This window comes from Aethalodelphis obliquidens, unplaced genomic scaffold (assembly GCF_003676395.1).
Source record: "Aethalodelphis obliquidens isolate GAN/ISIS:26980383/991018 unplaced genomic scaffold, ASM367639v1 scaffold7, whole genome shotgun sequence".
Taxonomy (NCBI): Eukaryota; Metazoa; Chordata; class Mammalia; order Artiodactyla; family Delphinidae; genus Aethalodelphis; species Aethalodelphis obliquidens.
Window position 1 is genome coordinate 8,598,000 of NW_020837951.1, and position 20,779 is coordinate 8,618,778.

The 20,779-nt window shown below is 47.5% G+C and overlaps 1 protein-coding gene across 12 annotated transcripts in view; it reads right to left on the reverse strand.

Moving 5' to 3' along the window:
• RALGPS1 (Ral GEF with PH domain and SH3 binding motif 1) overlaps positions 1–20,779 on the reverse strand; it is a 287,901-nt gene that overhangs the window by 239,151 nt on the left and 27,971 nt on the right. For all 12 annotated transcript variants that reach the window (XM_027104820.1, XM_027104819.1, XM_027104827.1 and 9 more), the window contains 2 exons: positions 5,574–5,695; positions 2,289–2,396 (listed from right to left, as the gene is read on the reverse strand). In XM_027104820.1, the coding sequence (XP_026960621.1) occupies positions 2,289–2,396; positions 5,574–5,630 (165 nt within the window). In that variant the 5' untranslated portion in view covers positions 5,631–5,695. The remainder of the gene's footprint in view (positions 1–2,288; positions 2,397–5,573; positions 5,696–20,779) is intronic.

The following is a 20,779-nucleotide window of genomic DNA, read 5'->3' on the forward strand; positions in this document are numbered from 1 at the left end:
AAAAAAAAACAATCTCTTAGATCCTTAGTTTCTTTCTTAGAAAATCGGGAGCTAATAATCTGCCTCATCAGGTTGTTCTGAGGACTGAATTCTTCTAGTCAAGGTGTACTATGAGGGAGGCACTATTCTGGGCAATGGGGAAAGAGCTGTGAAAGAGATAAAGTTCCTGTCCTTCAGGAGTTTGCATTCTAGTGGAGGAGCCAGACCATACAAAACACTATTACAGAATGTAATGTAGGGCAGTCATTAGAGATATGAAGAAAACAGAGCAGGGTCAGGGAAGCGTGTGATGTACAGATGCTACTTTAGCCCGTGAAATTCCTGTCTAGGGCTGACATCTGAACAGAGACTGGGAGACATGTGGGAAAGAGCCATTAGGACAGAAGGAAGAAGAAGCACAGGACCCTGAGGCAGGGGGATGCAGGTGAGTCTGGGGAAGAAAGAGGCAGCTGGCGTGTAGCTGGGGAGCAAGGAGATGGGGCAGGAGAGGAGGCTTGGCCAGACCACGGGGCCCTGGAGGCTCACGAGGAATTCCGGATCTCATTCTAGTATAAGGGAGCCCCTAAAGAGTTTTACACTGGTTTTAAAAGGATCCCTCAGACACACTGAGGGAGGTGACATATGTGCCAGGCTCAGCATGGCCTGGCACAAAGTAAACGTGGGAGCAAGCGATGGCAGAGCAAAGAGATGGGGCCCACTTAGCTCCACAGACCCCTGGAGGGCAACAAACCTGTTACAGCAAGGGGACTGGGAAAAAGTGGGCATGGCCGGAAATAATTCCGTGGTTCTGCAGAGAAATGCAGCCCTGGGCAGCGCTTGCAATCAGGTCACCCCAGAGCTGACGTCCTCCCTCCACCCTCAAAGTGCACAAGGAAGAAACCAGGTCATGGCAAAACGAGGAGCCAAGCCTGCTCCTCCACAACAAAGAAGCACAGGGTCCGACCAGCAGCAACACACTGGCTGAAGGAAAAACAATTCTTTTTAATTTATAATTACAGAATTTGTTCAAATAATATTGTCTATCATTGTAGAAAACAGTCATTGTAAAAATATAGAGAGTAAAAATAAACAAAAAGAAGAAAAATTAAATTCCAATTATTTAGAATCCTACAACCAGAAACTACAGTAAATAATATGTTTGGCTATATAGGTATCCACGTATTTAAGAATATGTAAACATCGGATCTAGACCTCTTCTTATGCAAATATAAATATGTAGGTGTTGTGCATGCTTTTTAAAAATGGCACTATTCTCTGTAAGTTGTGATGTAACCCAGCGGTCCCCAACCTTTTTGGCACCAGAGACCGGTTTCGTGGAAGACAATTTTTCCACCAGGTGGGGAGGAGCGGACGGTTCAGGCGGCAATGCGAGCGATGGGCAGCGGCAGATGAAGCTTCGCTCGCTCGCCCGCCGCTCACCTCCTGCTGTGCGGCCCGCTTCCTAACAGGCCGCGGACCAGTACCGGTCCTCAGCCCAGGGGTTGGGGACCCCTGCTGTAACCTGTTCCTTTCACTTACTATTCATATATATTGTGTACGCCTTCCAAGGTAGTTAAATTCCTAGATAGACAGCTTCCTGTTTTTTTAATCCTTCCAAGTTATTTATTATTTTGCTTTCATATAATTATCTTATACATTCCTTCCTTAATTCTTTTTTTAATTTTGATCTTTATAGCAATGCAACAAGTACTAAAATTAATTTTGTAATGCATCTGTAACCAGATAGGTACAAAGGTTTTTCTGCTCCAACAATTTTTCCAAACCAGGTACTACAATACACCTACTGAAAATATTTGTGGGTTTCTTTATTTTTAAAAACTTTTTATTGAAATATAGTTTATTCACAATGTTGTGTTAGTTTTAGGTGTACAGCAAAGTGGTTCAGCTATATATATATATATATATATATATATATATATATATATTCTTTTTTTTACATTCTCTCCCATTATAGGTATAGGTACATAAGATATTGACTATAGTTCCCTGTGCTACACAGTAGGTCCTTCTTTGTTGTCTGTTTTATATAGAGTAGTGTGTATATTTTAATCCAAACTCCTAATTTATCCCTCCCTGCAGACATCACCCTTTTTTTTTTTTTTTTTTTTTTTTTTTTTACATCACCCTTTTTTAATGCCACATGGTATTTCCTAAAGAATACTTTATTCGGCAATCCCCTATTGTTGGATATACGGCTTATTTCCAATCTGAGCAAACAACCCTGAGCAGTGACCCCCTCGAGCTCCCCGTTATGGTGTCCAGCCACCCACATCAGTCCTGTTACTTACAGCAAACTCCTCGGGAGTCACTTTCAGGACATCGAAGACAACGGCATCGTAGCTCTTGCTGGCATAGTCGCAGCCCTGGCCCTCCAGAGAGTCTGAGCTGCTGCTGCCCTGCAGAGGACAGGGAGAGATGGGGCCGCCTGAGCAGTCTGGCTGACTCCACAATCACTGACTCCCAAACCTCAGAACTGAGGATGCAAGAGGGGCAGAACCGTACAATGATAAAAGCTTCTGTTGTTTAGTGCTTTACCCTATTCCAGGCACTGTGTTAAGCACTTCATATGCATAATCTAATTTAACTCTCATAACAACTCTCTGAGTACACACTATTATTATTCCCATCCTACAGATAAGGAAGTAGAGGCAGTGCTACTTCCCCAATGTATCTCACCTAGGAAACTGAAGAGCCAGAACATGAGCCCAGTTGTATATCTCTCTTACCCCTCAATCATACATGCCCTCGCTCACTACACCCCAACTGCTTCCAGCTGCCTCTGTGGCGGGGGGGGCGGTGAAAAGATACAGCCCACTCTTCACATCTTAGGAGGCCTGAGGAGATCACCTGTTTTGTTATGTTTTTCAAACATTACCTGGTTTCACCTTTTTCTTTTTTTTCTACTTAAATTCATTGCAGGAAATTATTATACAAAATGTTAAACCGACTCTCAAGGCTTATTTCATGTAGGGGCCACTTGGAATTCAAAGCCTGTTAGCTGATGAGGTGAGAGGTAACCGGCCAGTTTTGGAGACAGCGTGAAAGTTATATTTAGTAGAGCCCCTTGTTAAGAAGAACACCGGGAGTCCTGCATGTAAAGGAAAGGTCTCCCGTAAAAGAGCACGTTAAACTCCCCAGATGTGGCCAGTTACATGAAACCCAACACTGTAGGCATCCCAGAATGCTGAACATACCTTCTCTTCAATTTTACTTAATTCCATCAAATTCTACTTTGGGGAACCAATAGAGCTTACCACCCCAAAACTGTGCCCTGTTCATAAACGGTTTTATTCGTCTCAACCTGTGAAGAGGGATTTTGTGGTTTCCATTAACCTCAACATCTTGGACCGGGATTTAGAGAATATGCTTTTATTAATTCCCCTTTATTTCACTCTTTCCAAAATGGCTATATCTGGAAAAACTTTGCAATCTTACTGGAAACTAGAGTGTCTTTAGGCCAGGGAGGGAAACCAATAGTCAACAACTGAAAACGTGAGGTTAAAAGGAGGAGCAGAAACTGAAACCTGTAGATTTCAATAGGCCTCTGTCATTTAAAGGCTACCAAAAACTCTAAGATGATCTTAAGAAGCTCTGAGCTCTGAAGTCAGACAGGCCTGCTTAGAATGCCAGCTCCACCCGAGCTGCTGTCTGACCTCTTCACTTCGCAGAGCCTCAGCTACCATCTGTAAAATGGCACCATTAGAACCCGCTCCCCAGGGCTGTGGCACAGGTCATACAAAATGAAGCTTACAAAGCAACTGGCAGGATCCCCTCCCTGGGCGATGCTGATTCAAGGGGCCTGGGTGGGCTCAGGCATGGCTATTTTGAAAGTTCCACGGGCGATGGGACATTCTCCTCTGAGGAGAATCTGTGTTAAACTTTTGAAAAGTAATAAAGATTAATCCTGAATACTTCTGGAACTGGCCATCGATTCCACCCCTCGGTCTTACAGACCCTGAGCAATGGCTACCAATAAATCATTCTGCACTTCCATGTTCCCCTTCCACGGAGCAGCCTGAAGCAGGTGACGGGGCTGACCTTCTTCCGGGGAGTGTAATGTCATCATGGTCAGGACCAGTGGCTCCAGAGTCACAGAGGCCTGGCTGTGAATCCCCACCCACCGCTGACCAGCTGTGTGATTTGAAGCCAGTTCATTCACTGCTCCCTGCCTCAGTTTCCTCGCCTATAAACTGGGGGTGAAACAACAGCACATGCCTGATGGGGTTATTGTGAGGATTAAGTGAGATCATGCCTGTGGAATGTACAAAAGAAGTGCCCGGTATATAGTTAAGCACTAAATCATGGGTGTCTATCTGTATAAACGTGTCACTCAGTCACCAAAATGTATTGAGCACTTCAATTAGACATGCATTCATTTGTTCATTCATTCAACAAATATTTATTGAGCTCCCACCAGGTTCTGGATACACATATACATGTATATTTGTACATATACACATATATGTAGATATATATAGTATATATGTGTGTTTGCACACATATGTGTATGTATACATATATACACAGACGGAGGCTAAAAAAGAAAGAAGTTTTACTCTAGACGGAGTGTAAACTGTAAATGGAAAGAGAAGTCTGATTCCTCCAGTTACCAGACAGAGTCCATTCCTGGAATTTCAGGTTTTATAACTTTCCTGTAACACCCCATTGCACCTGCCCCAAACATACACACTCATACAAGCGGCCTTATTTAATCAAAAGTTGCCCCAAATACATTCAGTGGTAGCGGTGGAGGTGGTGGTGGCGATGACGACACAGTAACTTTATTTAAATGTATACTGGCGCCACCTGGGAATTTTAACGGGTACCCACAAGTCTGCTTTCAGAACCAGAGATCAAGCTAAGGAATTTTTTTAAAGGGTTATAAGAAATGGATTGGTTCCTATGAATTCTAGCTGATTGCACAGGATCATTTCAAAAGCCCAGCTCGACCATGAGGGCCTTGTGAGTTCAGAACACGGAGCACCCCCTTGTCCGTTTACCACAGGAGCCCAGCGTTATGCATCTGACATGGTGGTCTCCCCAGGCCTCAGAGGACACCCTCTCCCCCGCCTGCCTCTGTTCTATTACAGAACTTGGAAAGCAAACTCCCAAACCCCCAGGGCAGGGGCCCGAGCCCAGGCCACTCTCGACCACCAGCCCTTACAGCCATTTCCTCCTGAGCAAGGTAAATAGGAACACGGGGCCAGCTGGAAGCACTTCTGTCTGACTTCATTCCAGAATGTGTGACCTATTTATAATCAGCCACGGCTTTGCTTGGGAAAGGTCTGATCCCTTCTTGCCACCAAAATGGAATGTGGCACTTGCTACAACTGGACTAGGCAGGTATTTGTTTTTCTTTGAAGAGAACGACTTCAGAAAACACACTGATCCTCAGGACTGACTGCCTCCCAAATCTCACGCCTGGCATGGCTGGTCGGGAGGGCTAAGAATGGTGGCATTCATGGAGGCCTGCAGCCTCCGGGCCAAGACTCAGGGGGCCTGGGTCAGCTGCAAGGAGCCCTGGCCCACCCACCCCACCCACGGCCCCGGCCCTGGTCCTGCAGCCCCAGTACCTGTGGAGTGGCAGAGGTGACCAGCACGCTAGCCATCAGACCATTCCTCTTGTACATAGTCTCCAGGCCACAGGGAGCTTCAGGGCAGCCTCTGTCGGTGACATAACCTGTCTGAAGAAGTCCTGCAAGGCAAAGGGGCTCATAAAAACCAGCCTTCAAACCCAAGCTAATCCCACCCTGGGAGAGAGTTGTGCTGGACTTGAGCTGGTGACCCCAGAGGAGACCTTCAAAGAAAGGTTACACAAGCTGGTGGCCTTCAGGTTAAATATGGCCCACAGATGTAGTCAGCTAGGCTTGTACAGGTTTTAGTATGTTTTAAATTAATCACCAACATTTAAAAATTGGAAGGTTTCACACAGAATTCTGGATTTGTGACTTTTCTGGCAGCACTGGGCCCCATTCCTGCATGACAGCCGTCAGCTGGGCTGGGCAGCGCTGCCCCTTGTACTGGTGCACTTACTGGAGCAAGTGCCTTTCAGACCCCGTCTGGCCTGTACACCCACTTGGGGACCTGCCTGGCTCCTGCAGACACTAGAGTTTGTGACCTTTGTTTTAAAAAGAAGGCAGGTGAAGAAGACAAACTGAATCTACCGTGTTTCCCTGTGCACCAGACCATTCCATCAATAATAATAATATGGATACTAGCTAAGAGCACCTTACTTACAGTAACTCCTCTAATGCTCACAACAGTCCTTGGTAGGTCCTGTTATTACCCCCATATTCCAGGTGGGGAATTTGAGGCACAGAGAGGTTAAGTAACTCGTGCTTTGGTGTCTTTGCTCATGCCGTCCCACCAAACCATCATTATTCAGGACCTGGCTCAAATGTCAAATGTCATCTCCCCTGGTTATCGCACCTGGACCACTCAAACAAGAACCAGCGCTCTCATACCAATGTGTACATGCCCCTACTAGGGCATTTATCACATCACTGAACATCAGAGCACTGTAGCCACCACCAGCTTTTTCCCAGGAAAGCAATCAGGATGTAATGGGGGAAGGAAAGGAGAAGGCAAAGGGACCAGCTGGAAGCCAACTGCAATTATCAGGAAAGAGACGAGGGTCCTCTGAGCTAGAGTGGCAACAGTGACACCAAAGAGAAGGACACAGACTGAGAGACGGTAAGGACAGAAATGCAACAGAAACTGATGTGGGGGAGGGAGAAGCAGCTGAGGATGCGTGGCTTCTGGCTCGAGGTGCCAGAGGCACAGCAACTCTGGAGAGCAGTTTGGCAGTTTCTTAAAAAGTTAAACATCAACTTACCAAATGACCCCACAATTCTACACCTAGGTAACTATCTTTAAAATAAATGAAAACATATGTCCACACAAAAACATGCACATGAATTTATTCATCTTAGCCAAAAGCTGGAAACTAAGTGCCCACCAACTGGGGAATGGATAGACAATGGGATATATCCATACAATGGAATACTACTCAGCAATAAAAAGAAATGGAACACTGATACAAAGTATAACATGAATAAACCTCAGAAACATCATGCTAAGTGAAAGAGGTCACACAAAGGATTGTACAATATGAGGCCATTCTTATGAAATGTCCAAAAAGCCAAATTCATAGAGAGGGGGAGCACATCAATGAGAGGCTGGGGTGGAGGCAGGACTAACTGCAAATGAGCACAGAGGATTTTTATGGGGTGATGGAAATGTGCTAAAACTGGATGTGGTGATGGTTACACAGTCCCAGAAACCCACAAAGCCATAGGACCATACACTTGGAATGAGTGCATTCTACAGTAGGTAAATTAACCGCAGCAAATGCAGCAGCCACCAGCTGTCTCATGATGGTGACCTGAACTTACACATTTAACTCCCCCCTTCCACATCCCTTTGAAATAATCAAAGAAATATTAAAATACTAAAAACAAATTGTATTAGCACACGATGACAGACAATCGTTATTAATAAGCAAAAACACTTTCAGGATTTCCAGGGGCAGAAGAGATGGGCCTCACCAGTCCTTCCCATCAGGAAACTTACACAAGCCTCTTAGATAGCCTCATCCACCAGAGGACAGACAACAGAAGCAAGAAGAACTACAATCCTGCAGCCTGTGCAACAAAAACCACATTCACAGGAAGATAGACAAGATGAAAAGGCAGAGGACTATGTACCAGATGAAGGAACAAGATAAAACCCCAGAAAAACAACTAAATGAAGTGGAGATAGGCAACCTTCCAGAAAAAGAATTCAGAACAATGATAGTGAAGATGATCCAGAACCTCGGAAAAAGGATGGAGGCAAAGATCGAAAAGATGCAAGAAATGTTTAACAAAGATGTAGAAGAATTAAAGAACAAACAAACAGAGAGGAACGATACAATAACTGAAGTGAAAACTAAACTAGAAGGAATCAATAGCAGAAGAATGGAGGCAGAAGAACAGATAAGTGACCTGGAAGACAGAATGGTGGAATTCACTGCTGCGGAACAGAATAAAGAAAAAAGAATGAAAAGAAATGAAGACAGCCTAAGAGAACTCTGGAACAACATTAAACACAACAGCATTCACATTACAGGGGTCCCAGAAGGAGAAAAGAGAGAGAAAGGACCCGAGAAAATATTTGAAGAGATTATAGTTGAAAACTTCCCTAACATGGGAAAGGAAATAGCCACCCAAGTCCAGGAAGCGCAGCAAGTCCCATACAGGATAAACCCAAGGAGAAACACGCCGAGACACATAGTAATCAAATTGGCAAAAATTAAAGACAAAGAAAAATTATTGAAAGCAGCAAGGGAAAAACAACAAATAAAATAAAAGGGAACTCCCATAAGGTTAACAGCTGATTTCTCAGCAGAAACTCTACAAGCCAGAAGGGAGTGGCATGATATACTTAAAGTGATGAAAGGGAAGAATCTACAACCAAGATTACTCTACCCAACAAGGATCTCATTCAGATTCGACGGAGAAATCAAAAGCTTTACAGACAAGCAAAAGCTCAGAGAATTCAGCACCACCAAACCAGCTCTACAACAAATGCTAAAGGAACTTCTCTAAGTGGGAAACACAAGAGAAGAAAACAACCTACAAAAACAAACCCAAAACAATTAAGAAAATGGTCACAGGAACATACATATCGATGATTACCTTAAATGTGAATGGATTAAATGCTCCAACCAAAAGACACAGGCTTGCTGAATGGATACAAAAGCAAGACCCATATATATGCTGTCTACAAGAGGCCCACTTCAGACCTAGGGACACATACAGACTGAAAGTGAGGGGATGGAAAAAGATATTCCATGCAAATGGAAATCAAAAGAAAGCTGGAGTAGCAATACTTGTATCAGATAAAATAGACTTTAAAATAAAGAATGTTATAAGAGACAAGGAAGGACACTACACAGTGATCAAGGGATCAATCCAAGAAGAAGATATAACAATTATAAACATATATGCACCCAACATAGGAGCACCTCAATACATAAGGCAACTGCTAACAGCTATAAAAGAGGAAATCGACAGTAACACAATAATAGTGGGGGACTTTAACACCTCACTTACACCAATGGACAGATCACCCAAAATGAAAATACATAAGGAAACATAAGATTTAAATGACACAATAGACCAGATAGATTTAATTGATATTTATAGGACAGTCCGTCCAAAAACAGCAGATTACACTTTCTCCTCAAGTGCGCACAGAACATTCTCCAGGATAGATCACATCTTGGGTCACAAATCAGCCTCAGTAAATTTAAGAAAATTGAAATCATATCAAGCATCTTTTCTGACCACAACACTATGAGATTAGAAATGAATTACAAGGGGAAAAAACGTAAAAAACACAAACACATGGAGGCTAAACAATACGTTACTAAAGAACCAAGAGATCACTGAAGAAATCAAAGAGAAAATCAAAAAATACCTAGAGACAAATGACAATGAAAACACGACGATCCAAAACCTATGGGATGCAGCAAAAGCAGTTCTAAGAGGGAAATTTATAGCTATACAAGCCTACCTCAAGAAACAAGAAAAATCTCAAATAAACAATCTAACCTTACACCTAAAGGAACTAGAGAAAGAAGAACAAACAAAACACAAAGTTAGCAGAAGGAAAGAAATCATAAGGATCAGAGCAGAAATAAATGAAATAGAAACAAAGAAAACAATAGCAAAGATCAATAAAACTAAAAGCTGGTTCTTTGAGAAGATAAACAAAATTGATAAACCATTAGCCAGACTCATCAAGAAAAAGAGGGAGAGGACTCAAATCAATAAAATTAGAAATGAAAAGGGAGAAGTTGCAGCAGACACCACAGAAATACAAAGCATCCTAAGAGACTACTACAAGCAACTCTATGCCAATAAAATGGACAACCTGGAAGAAATGGACAAATTCTTAGAAAGGTATAACCTTCCAAGACTGAACCAGGAAGAAACAGAAAATATGAACAGACCAATCACAAGTAATGAAATTGTAACTGTGATTAAAAATCTTCCAACAAACAAAAGCCCAGGACCAGATGGCTTCACAGGTGAATTCTATCAAATATTTAGAGAAGAGCTAACACCCATCCTTCTCAAACTCTTCCCAAAAATTGCGGAGGAAGGAACACTCCCAAACTCATTCTATGAGGCCACAATCACCCTGACACCAAAACCAGACAAAGATACTACAAAAAAAGAAAGTTACAGACCAATATCACTGAGGAATATAGATGCAAAGATCCTCAGCAAAACACTAGCAAACAGAATCCAACAACACATTAAAAGAAAAAAAAAGAGAGATGGGCCTGAGGGGAGAGGAACCAGCCTCTGAAATAGAAGCAACACCTCCTAGGAATCAAGTGGATGGGACCCTCCAACAGAAACCTCCAAGTAAGCCCAGAGACTTCCAAGTGGGGAATCTAGAAACGGAAGAGTCCAAAGGCAGCTGAGGGAATCAGGATGCCAGGGCTGTCTCAGACCAGACAAACCAGCTCCCATGGACTGGGGTTGGGGCCGACTCAGCCAGGCTGTGTTGATGGATGGAAGCTGCTCATCCATCTGAACAAAGTGACTCGATCCTAGCCTGACGGAGTCACCATGGGGAGACAGAGTGGCACACAGCCAGCCAACCCTCTTGGGGTGGGTCCAACTTGCTCCAGTTCCAGGCTGAGGTGGGCTTTGCTGCTTTCAGGGAGCGCCCAGCACTCTGCAGGGCTCCCCAAGGGGAGCCCAGACGTGGAGCCCAGTCTGCTCGGCCGGGCTCAAACCACAGGCCGTGGCTCTCCCCACCGGCCTGGTAACCAGTCACGCAGCCCTTCAGCCTAGGGGCCATGAGTCTCAGACCCTTTTCCATGACCGTCATTTGCTCACTCCCTACTTCCCGTCTGCAGGACGTCGCCAACTTGGCCCATCTCTCCAGCGACCTCTGGTGGTGCACTCGGGGCCCCCACCCCACGCGCACACGGCGTGAACAGGGAATGCTGATGCTGAGTGAGGCACTGGGCTAAGCACAACATTTTTAGCTCACTTGATCTTCACAACAACCCTGTGAGGCAGAAGCTATTCTCATTCCTGGGAAACTGAGGCCCAGAGAGGTGATGTAACTTACTGCTAGTTAGGTGGCAGAACTGGGGAGTCCAAACCCTGGTCAGCAGACACCAGGGCCTGGGCCTCCTCTGAGGGCCCAGGTGAGGATTGAACGAGAAAATACATGCAAAGTGCTAGGGTCAGGTCAAACACCAAGCAAGCACTCTGTTAAGGCTATTAATTGCTATTAGTGTTAATTCTAATCCTGCAGTTTCATACATTTATACTTATTCTTTTTTCCTAAAACAAACAATTAACTTAAAACATTAAAGAAAGGACAGCATGGTGCTTTGTGAAACCACAGGCCTCCCCTACTGGGAAGGAGATTTCCAGCTGCGGGCTCCAGGCCCCCAGAGGAGCACAGGCTGAGTCCAGGGGTCCGAGCATAGGGCTCCTCCTCCATGAGGCCTGACCTGCCCCCCACTCCCCCGCACCCGGCCCACTCTGGCCCAGCCCACCTAGAGACAAAGTGACAGCCCACCCGTGCTACCCATTGTGCTTCCTACTGGCGGCCTGAGCTGGAAAGACAGACAGACCACTTGTTTCCAATGTGACTCCTGCATATCTTGTCACTGACAAAACAGCCTAATTTATGGGCAGTGACTCTCAGACAAGAGATATTTCACATGCTAAGAAATAAGAGGACCAAGCAGAATGGAACATCCTTTCCAGGGCCAGAGGAACCCTCATCCATCCACCTGCCATCCCTGAGGCCCGGGCGAGCCCCAACTCCTCGCCAGGGACCAGACTCCCATCAAGGGGGTCAGCCCAGCCCAGGCCCCTCCCTGAGAACCCCTCCTCCACCCCACGGGAAGGCCCCTGAATATGTGGACCGTGCCTCCCAGGCCGGACTGATTGGACCAGAATGCCCACCTGCATCTCCGGAACTCAGGACCCTACGGTGCCAGTCTCTGCTAGTCAGCTGAACTGAGCACTATGCTCTCCGGAGGGGAGGGTGGCCAGATCCTGCCCAGTGCAAGGAGAGTCCCTCTGAGGGGGGAGGCAGCAGATGTGCAGAGAGAAGCTGAAGAGGGAGCCTGTGTCTGAAAGAAAAGGTTCCAATCCCCCGGGGCTCTGTAATAAATGCCTCTTTTTCAGTGTCAATTGTTGGAGTAGATCTCCAAAAGACCTTGACCAAGGCTATTTCCTAAATACCAAGTTCATGCCAAGCCACCATAACCCGACCCTAAAAACACAGGGGGTTCATCCTCACGGGGGAAGACGTGCACCATCCTTTCACCTGTCCATCCAAGCATTCATCGAGCTCCTACTTTGTGCAGACTTTGTTCTAGCCAGGAGTTCCTACCATTTTTGTACCTTGGACCCTTTTGGCCATCTGGTGAAGCCCATGGGCCCCTTCTCACAGAAATGTTTTTTTGGTTTATTTTTTGGGGGGTTTTTTTGGGTTTTTTTTGTTTTTTGCGGTACGCGGGCCTCTCACCGTTGTGGCCTCTCCCATTGTGGAGCATAGGCTCCGGACGTGCAGGCTCAGCAGCCATGGCTCACGGGCCCAGCCGCTCCGCGGCATGTGGGATCCTCCCGGACCAGGGCACAAACCCGTGTCCCCTGCATCAGCAGCCAGACTCTCAACCACTGTGCCACCAGGGAAGCCCATCACAGAAATGTTTTTAAATGAATAAAATAAAATTATACAGGAAACCAATTACACAGGACTACTCAGGAAGCCAACTGTATTAAAATTCAGTTATAAAATTATTTTCTAAGTAATTTATAATATACCGCCTGCCGATGCAGGGGACACAGGTTCGTGCCCTGGTCTGCGAAGATCCCACATGCCGCGGAGCGGCTGGGCCCGTGAGCCATGGCCGCTGAGCCTGCGCGTCCGGAGCCTGTGCTCCGCAACGGGAGAGGCCACAACAGTGAAAGGCCCGCGTACCGCAAAATAATTTATAATATAGTAATATATGTATTTCTTCAGGTAAGGGAATATATAATTGCATTAAATAGCAAGATCTATTGGTGGGTCTAATAACTACCATAATTTCAAAGTAGTCAAGAACATAAATTTTCTGAGATGCATGCCCACAATTATTATGTGATATGGAGGTAGCTGTGACTTTTATTGGTGACAAAGTTCCAGGTACTGTAAATATTACTATAATTTATTGTCTATATTAGCAACTGAGGAAGATGCCAAATTTCAGTTATAAGTTAGTGAAAATAAAGATTTCATTTTTTTCCCATCCAAATGCAGGGAAGGCTGGTCAAGGACCCTGTTCCAGGCACAGGGGACACAAAGCAAACAGACCCTGCCCCTAGAGAACTCACATTCCAGCGCGAGTCAGAAACCACATGTGAACTCAGATCATGAGGGTCTTCAGGAAATAAAATAGGGTGGAAGACAGTATTTGCCAGGGTGGTCAAGGAAGGACTTTGAAGATGCAGTATTGAGCTAAAGCCCTAGGAAGAAGTCAACCATAAAAACCAGTCAGAGTGTCCTTTACAGAGGCCACAGCAAGTGCAAAGGGCCTGAGATGCCCAGGAGCTCAGCAGGTGTGTGATGGAGAGAAACGGCCACAGCTGGAGCCCAGTCAGTGGGAGGCAGTGGACAGACAGGCTGGCGCCAGAGCATAAAGGGTCTTGCAGGCCATGGTGGGGAGTTTGGGTTTTACCTGGAATGCCTGGGAATGGGTTCTGAGCAGGGGAGTGACATGATCTGATCTCACTGTTTCTGAAGATCACAGTGGCTATTGTGCAGAGAACTCCATGGGAGGCCAAAGATGGGAGCAGCAAAGCCAGCTGGGTGTAAGAGATGCTGACAGCTCGGACTGCTGGCCATGGGGAAAAGAGATGGATTTGGGAGGGGTTCTGGAGGTGAAACAGACAAGACTTGCTGATGGACTGCATGTGACAGGAGAGGAAAAGAGAGGAACTGAGGATAAATGACTCCTACCTTTAGGGCCATTACGAATGGGTAACTGCTCAGCAGTTCATTCATTCATTGGCTCAACACCCATCCACTGAGACCTGGAGGACCAGTTCTGAGGACCAGAGTCAAAGATGACACAGCCCTGCCCTCCAGGGTCCAGCAGTGTAGCAGGGGGGAGAAAATCCCATAGGTAGATACTCACAGGATACGTGGTGTAACAGATCACAGGTTCACCTTGGGCGTCAAAGAAGACATCACTAAGAGCTGTGGATCTGGTCTTAAAAGGGCAAATGTGAGTGTTTCTAGGCAAGCGGTGGGTGGGCCACAGGCACTCTGAGCATGAGCAGAAGCCCAGAGGTGTGAAAGCACACCCCAGATGCCCGTGTGCCAGGAGAACAGGGAACAGGTTCCCCTCCTCACCTGACCCCAGTCCCTGCCCATCCTAGACTAACAGGGGTGCTAATAAGCAGGCAGGGCTCCCCACGGAGCCAGCTTTAACAGATGGCCCCGACACTACAGCCACAGGAACGGCATCTCGCCTCCTGGTCACTCCCTCAATCCTTCAGTAAACTTGGTGACCCTTTTCCCAAGCCCTGCTCTGTGCAGAGGACTCAGGCCAGCCCTCGAGGAGCTCACACACAGTCTGATTACTGCTGTCATCACAACAATCTATTAGACACTTACTCTGTTTAAGGTTCTGGTTAAGGATTTATATGCATCAAAAAAAAAAACTTCCCTGGGGGCTCAGTGGTTAAGAGTGTGCCTGCCAATGCACGGGACACAGATTTGATCCCAGGTCTGGCAAGATCCCACATGCCGTGGAGCAACTAAGCCCGTGTGCCACAACTACTGAGCCTGAGCTCTAGAGCCCACGAGCCACAACTACTGAGCCCGCATGCCACAACTACTGAAGCCCGCGCGCCTAGAGCCCGTGCTCCACAACAAGAGAAGCCACCGCAATGAGAAGCCCACGCACCGCAACAAAGAGTAGCCCCCACTCGCCACAACTAGAGAAAGCCCGCGTGCAACAACGAAGACCCAACGCAGCCGAAAATTAATAAATGTATTTTTTTAAATTATTTTAAAAAACCATTTTACAGATGAGAAAGCTGAGGCTCAGAGAGAGAAACTACACTGTAACTCGGGGATCCGTTTTTCACACACCTGCCTGCCCGTACCCGCTGCTGGACAGGGAGGCAGTCCGGCACCAAGGAAAAGGTACCAGCTTGTTAAGTTCGGCCAAAAACCCTGTCTTCCCACCCTCCCTCACCTCTTACACACACACACACGCACACACTCTCATACTAATGCCTCCTGCAGGAGGAAAAGATTCTCATGACGTAACTTTGCAAGAACGTGGAGCTGTATCAGAACCACAGCACCACCCCATGTCTCTGGTTTCTGCGTGACAGACTCCAGTCTCGTGTGTGGGCTCCTGAAGAGGGGAAGGAAAGTCCCATATGTGATGTTGGTTTCCTTCCAGACTTTGAGAATTCTCCTTCAATGTTGCAGGTTCAGGAAACCAAGGAAATAGCAGGAGACAGTCTGGTGCAGACCACTGTGGAGAAGGCAGAAAAACCACTTTTTCCTAAGCTTGTGGAGGTTGTTTCAAAGAAAATACACACATCCAGGAATGTTCAAGTACAAGAGAGTGATGTCTTCCAAATGTTTCAGACCAGCACAGAGACGGCCCCGAGCCCGTGTCCGAGCCCGCCTCCTCGCATGGCCATGCTGCTCTCCACAGGCTCGGGCACAGCTGCTCCACCTTCTGCATCTGAACAGAAGATGAAGAGACAGAACCAAAGAGGGTTTCTACCCACAACCAGTTGTTCACTCCACGTCAGGAACAATAAGTGTATGTGTTCTCTCTCCCTCTCTCTCCGGACGGCCACAGTGTGCCCGTTTTGTATTACCAAAAGGCCTCCCCCAGGGTCACAGTCACCCTGAAGCTGGACCACCTGCCAGGCGCCCAGGAAAGGTCCCCTCGTGCGGGCTGGCAGCGGCGCTCTCACTATAGCCCCTCCCGACCCTCTCCAAACTGGCCAAGCCTCCTCCTGGCAAGCAGCAGCGCCTGGCGGCTTTCAAAGCGAGGCCCCGGCCACGTGAGCACATGAGACTTGAGATGCCATCCCTTGGCGCCATGTTCGCCACGCCCTCCCCCGCCCCTTTCAAGCCACCCACCAGATGCTCGACATCCAACATCTCCCCTCCTCACTGAGGGCCAGATAATGAGCTGAGCGGGCTAGACGGCTGAGGAGGCACCACTGTGTCCAAATGCCCCCCTGGCTGAGCCCCCCCGGGGGAGAGAAAGCAGCAGTGTTCGGGGAAGAGGGCTGGCTGTGGAGTCTGAGGGTCTGCAGATAGACAAAAACGAGAGAAAACTTGTGAAACTGAGCAAACCTGGAGAAAAGGACAAGGAAGGGCGTCTTCCTGGAGAAGTGAAGCACCTACGTGCATGGAGCTGACGTAGGGCCAGCACAGACAAGCAGCCACCCGCGAATTCACGTGACAGCGCTGACCGGGTGCCCCCCCATGCCCCCACACACTGTGCGCTGAGGCCGGGGAGGCAGAAACCAGCGGCCCATCCGTCCTCAGAAAGTCCAGCCTAGCGATGCCTACTCAGGCCTGCTCTTCTCAAGTAGGAGGGCTTCCAGAATCCTTTACATAAGAGTAATACCTTTAAAAAGGTATAAAATAAACAAGGGAAGTCCCCACAATCCCTTGTCCCTGTCCCCAAGGTTACACGTTCACACAGGGTAGGGCAGCATCCGTGCACACAGCCACACACAAATAGATATACAGACAGACACAAGTGTGTGCGTGTATATATGCAGGCACAGCCTGTGGTTCAACACCTCCCACCCCCCAGAGGTTGACAAGCTACAACCACAGGCCTGGCAGGAGCTAAGAATAGGACAGTTACAGCAGAGCAAGTTCTCAGGCAGGAGAAGGAGCTGGGTACCTCTGCGGCTTAGAAAACAGATAAACCAGGATTTGAAATCTCACCCATCACTGACCTTGTGCCCTGGGCAAGTTGCTTGACCTGGCCAAGCCTCACTTTCCTCATCTGTAAAATGGGGAACACTGCAATAGCAACCTCAAAGATGGCTGAAGGGATTCACAGGATGGTGCACATTAAAAGCGGCCGGCATGGTACATCATTAATGACAGCTATTATTTGTGTTGACACCCGTCACCACCACTTTCACCCTCCCTGGGGCAGGGGTAAGCAAGGGTAATGCTCTCTTAGCATGAGACCGCAAGAAATCACCTCTAAGATAAGGTAATAGGAGGAACGTGACTGAAAAATATGTATTTTTCATAAAACTATGAAAGGGTTCCCAAAAGAAAACGAATCCTCTGGTTGGCAGGATAGTTTCATTTTAGACCCTCTTTGAAAAGGCCGGCTGGAGCTTCCCCATCCCTGCCCCATGCACATGTAATTATCCTTGAAATCAAACGTTCCTCCCTTCCAAGACAAGCCTGCAGAAAACAGGAGGAAGAGAGAAACCCTCACCTGCACCCACTAGCTGGTGAGCAAGACCTGAGTTTTCCACAGGGAGTGGAGGCAGGTTTTAGGAAAATGGGAAACCTAGGGATACGTGTGGGGGAGGACTCAAAGAGAGCTTCGGGAAATCGGGGTAAAAGAGAGAGTGAGAAAATGAGGGTGGCCTGCCTGGGACGTCCCAGACACCCAAGACAGCCTGGGAGCATCCTGATTGGCACGCTTCCATTCTGGAAGCCTGGCAGTGACACTTCCCTTTCTGCACATTAGGGATCGTGAAAGCCAGACCAGGGACCCAGCGCCCCACTCCCTCTCCCCGACTCCGCACAGCCCTCCTCAGCCACCCACTTAATCTTAATTACCGTCCAGGGGACATTTGCTCTGGGGAAAGGCAGGCAGTGTCACCTGCAACTGGAAGAGCGGGGGTGCCTGTGTCCTCATGGGCAGCCACCGGCAGGGATAAGCCCTCTCTGGGGGACACACCACGTCTCACCACCTCCAAACTGACCCGAGCCTCTGCACAGCAGGATGGCCTCCTAAACAGTGTCCCTGCCACACCCCTGCCTCCTCATGGTTTATTCTCAACACAAACAGAGTGATCCTTTGAAAACATAAACCAAAAACTTGCAGGACGTACAGAAAGAGTGGATTTTCCTGTATGCAGAGCATACATACCCAGCTGGAGGAAAACAGGCTGCATCCCAGATCTTCCTCCAGAAGGAAGCTGGAGAAATACCCTGATGGATAACAGAAGACGACTCTGCCTGAGTAGTGACCTTATTATACAGAAGCCGGCAGCGGGAAGAGGAGAAAGTATTCAGCCAGTGGCCTGAGACACCGCAGAACCCTTCAGGGTGGAGCTGGGGACAGCCCTGGGATCTGGCAGCAAGCGTGCCGTGGGCACCTAGGACGGCACCTGGGGGCCCGGCAAAGTCTCTCAGATGAGACGCTTTGACTCTACACGTAGGTGAAGCAGAAGCACAAAAGCCAGGCCATGAATTTCATCCAGCAAGGACCTGGTGTGATCCTCTGGGCAGACTGGGGAGTGTCACAGCCTGGAGGACACTGATGAGACTCAACAACTAGATGCAGGGAGGGATCCTGGGCTGAACCCTGGAGCAGGGGAACTGGTGACATCTGGAAAAGGCTGCTAGCTTAGTTCATAGTGTCACACCTAAACTAACTCACCCAGGTTAATTTGATAACCATACTGTGGTTACGTGAGTCAACAGGGAAGCTGGGTGAATGGTATGTGTAAATGCTATGCGCGGTTTGGCAAATTTCTGTGAGTCTAAAGTTATTTCAAAATAAAAAGTTAAATTTAAAAAGGGATCCTACACCCTCACAACCCCTCAATACACACACACAAGCTCCACCACCAGGCCTGATGCCTGGGACTCACCATTTCCCGCACAAACCCCGATTCGAGGGTTGTGCTCTGGGGTGTTGAGGTTCGGGCATTTTACGCCTATTACATGTGGGCCAAACACACACCGTCTACAGTAGACAGAGGATCGGACGGAAGGCAGTTTCCTATAAGGAGCAGAGGGTCCCTCCCTCCCTCCTAGTCCCTGCCAAGGGCAGAGGAAGTACTGGTGTGACTGGTGGCGGCCCAGGTCATTGTCTGGACCACATCCGTCAGGAGCATCACCAGGTGTCACAGGTGACACGCCTGTTCAGGGCCCCCTCTTCTCCCCACTGCTGCTCTGAGACCCACAGGGTGGACAAGGCCCCTGCTTGGGCTCAGCCGGCTCTGACTCCCACCTGCACCCGAGTGTGCGCCTGGCATGCACGGCCCTGGGCACTGTCGCTGCCAGAGGAAGGCAAGGACCCAAAATAGGGAGCAAGCGCGGGGGCGGGGGCGGCCCCAGTGGGCTAGGAGGCTATCACTTGCTTCAACCAGTGTTGACCAGAGAGCCCTGGAGTGGGTGACAGGCATGGGCCAGCTCATAGCGAGGGTCCTTTATCCTCCTCTGCTGCTGCCCCTCCTGTGACCAGGAGCTACAGAAACCTCGAGGTGAAGAGGAGGTTGGACAGGACACCCACACTCTTGGGCCTTCCTGACACATACCACTGAGTCCTGACCCACCGTGTACAGCCTGGCCCTTCCCACCAAATTAGGAAGGACGCTGTCTCTAGAGAGTAAGGCAGGGTGGGCAAGGCCGGGCTGCAGAAGGGGAGCAGAAGCAGCGGCAGCAGCAGGACAAAGCCGACGAGGAGCAGAGGGCGTGCCCCGCGGGGTGAGCCGGGTGAGCGTGGGTTTAAGGGAAACACCCACCGAGTTGTAGGCTGTGTCCCAGTGCCATCCCACATTCCGTGGCGAATACGGCAGCGCGAGGGGTGGGAGGGTGCCAAAGGCCGCGTAGAACACGACATCTTCACATCAAACTATATGAATAGATTTTGGTTTCAAGACAATGAACTAGGTCGACACATGTGCTTTCCCCTCTTCTAATCGTGTTGAAATGAAAAATAAGAAGACTGAGAACTCCGTTGCAATGTTGAAGTACAGGGAATGATGACAACAACAAACCAAAAATTAAGAATTCCTAGAAGATGTGAAGCAGATGGAATCGGATAGAGAAGAAAGCTCTGAGTGTTAGACATCTGGCCATAAAGTCAACTGTTTCCTCAACTGTATCCAAACAACAGCCAGCTAGAAAACGTAAGGGCCTACTAAGTGAAGAAAAAAATGCACAGAAGTAAACTGTAAAAGAAATGTACAAAAATCATCTGAAGCAAATTATTAAACTTTACTTATAGACAAAAAAAGAAGACAAATCAAAGGAGAGACATTTCACTCCTTCTGAACACGGAGATGATATTGTAAAGACATCAGTTCTCCCCAACTGATCTATAAATAAGATGCAAATTCACTCTAAATCCTAAGAGGATTCATTTCGGAATTCAACAGGTTGATTTAAAACTTTGTCTGGAAGAGTAATTAAAAATAGCTAAGAAGTTTTCAAGAAAGAAGTGTAATGAGACGGCACCTGTCCTTTCAGGAAGCCGCAGTTGATGATAAATGGTCAGCAGGACAGAACACAGTCCAGAAAAATAGGATCAAGTATAGCTGAGAATTAATATCTGATCAAGATGGCATTTCAAAAGGTGGGAAGAATGGATTATTCAACAAATGTTGATGAAACAATTTTCTATTCACTTGAGGGGGGGATTTATTTTAAATTTTACCCAGTATCATTTGTAAGAATAAATCTTTGATAAAGATTTAACCAAACCAAAAAACTGCCATAAAAATACCAAAGGAGG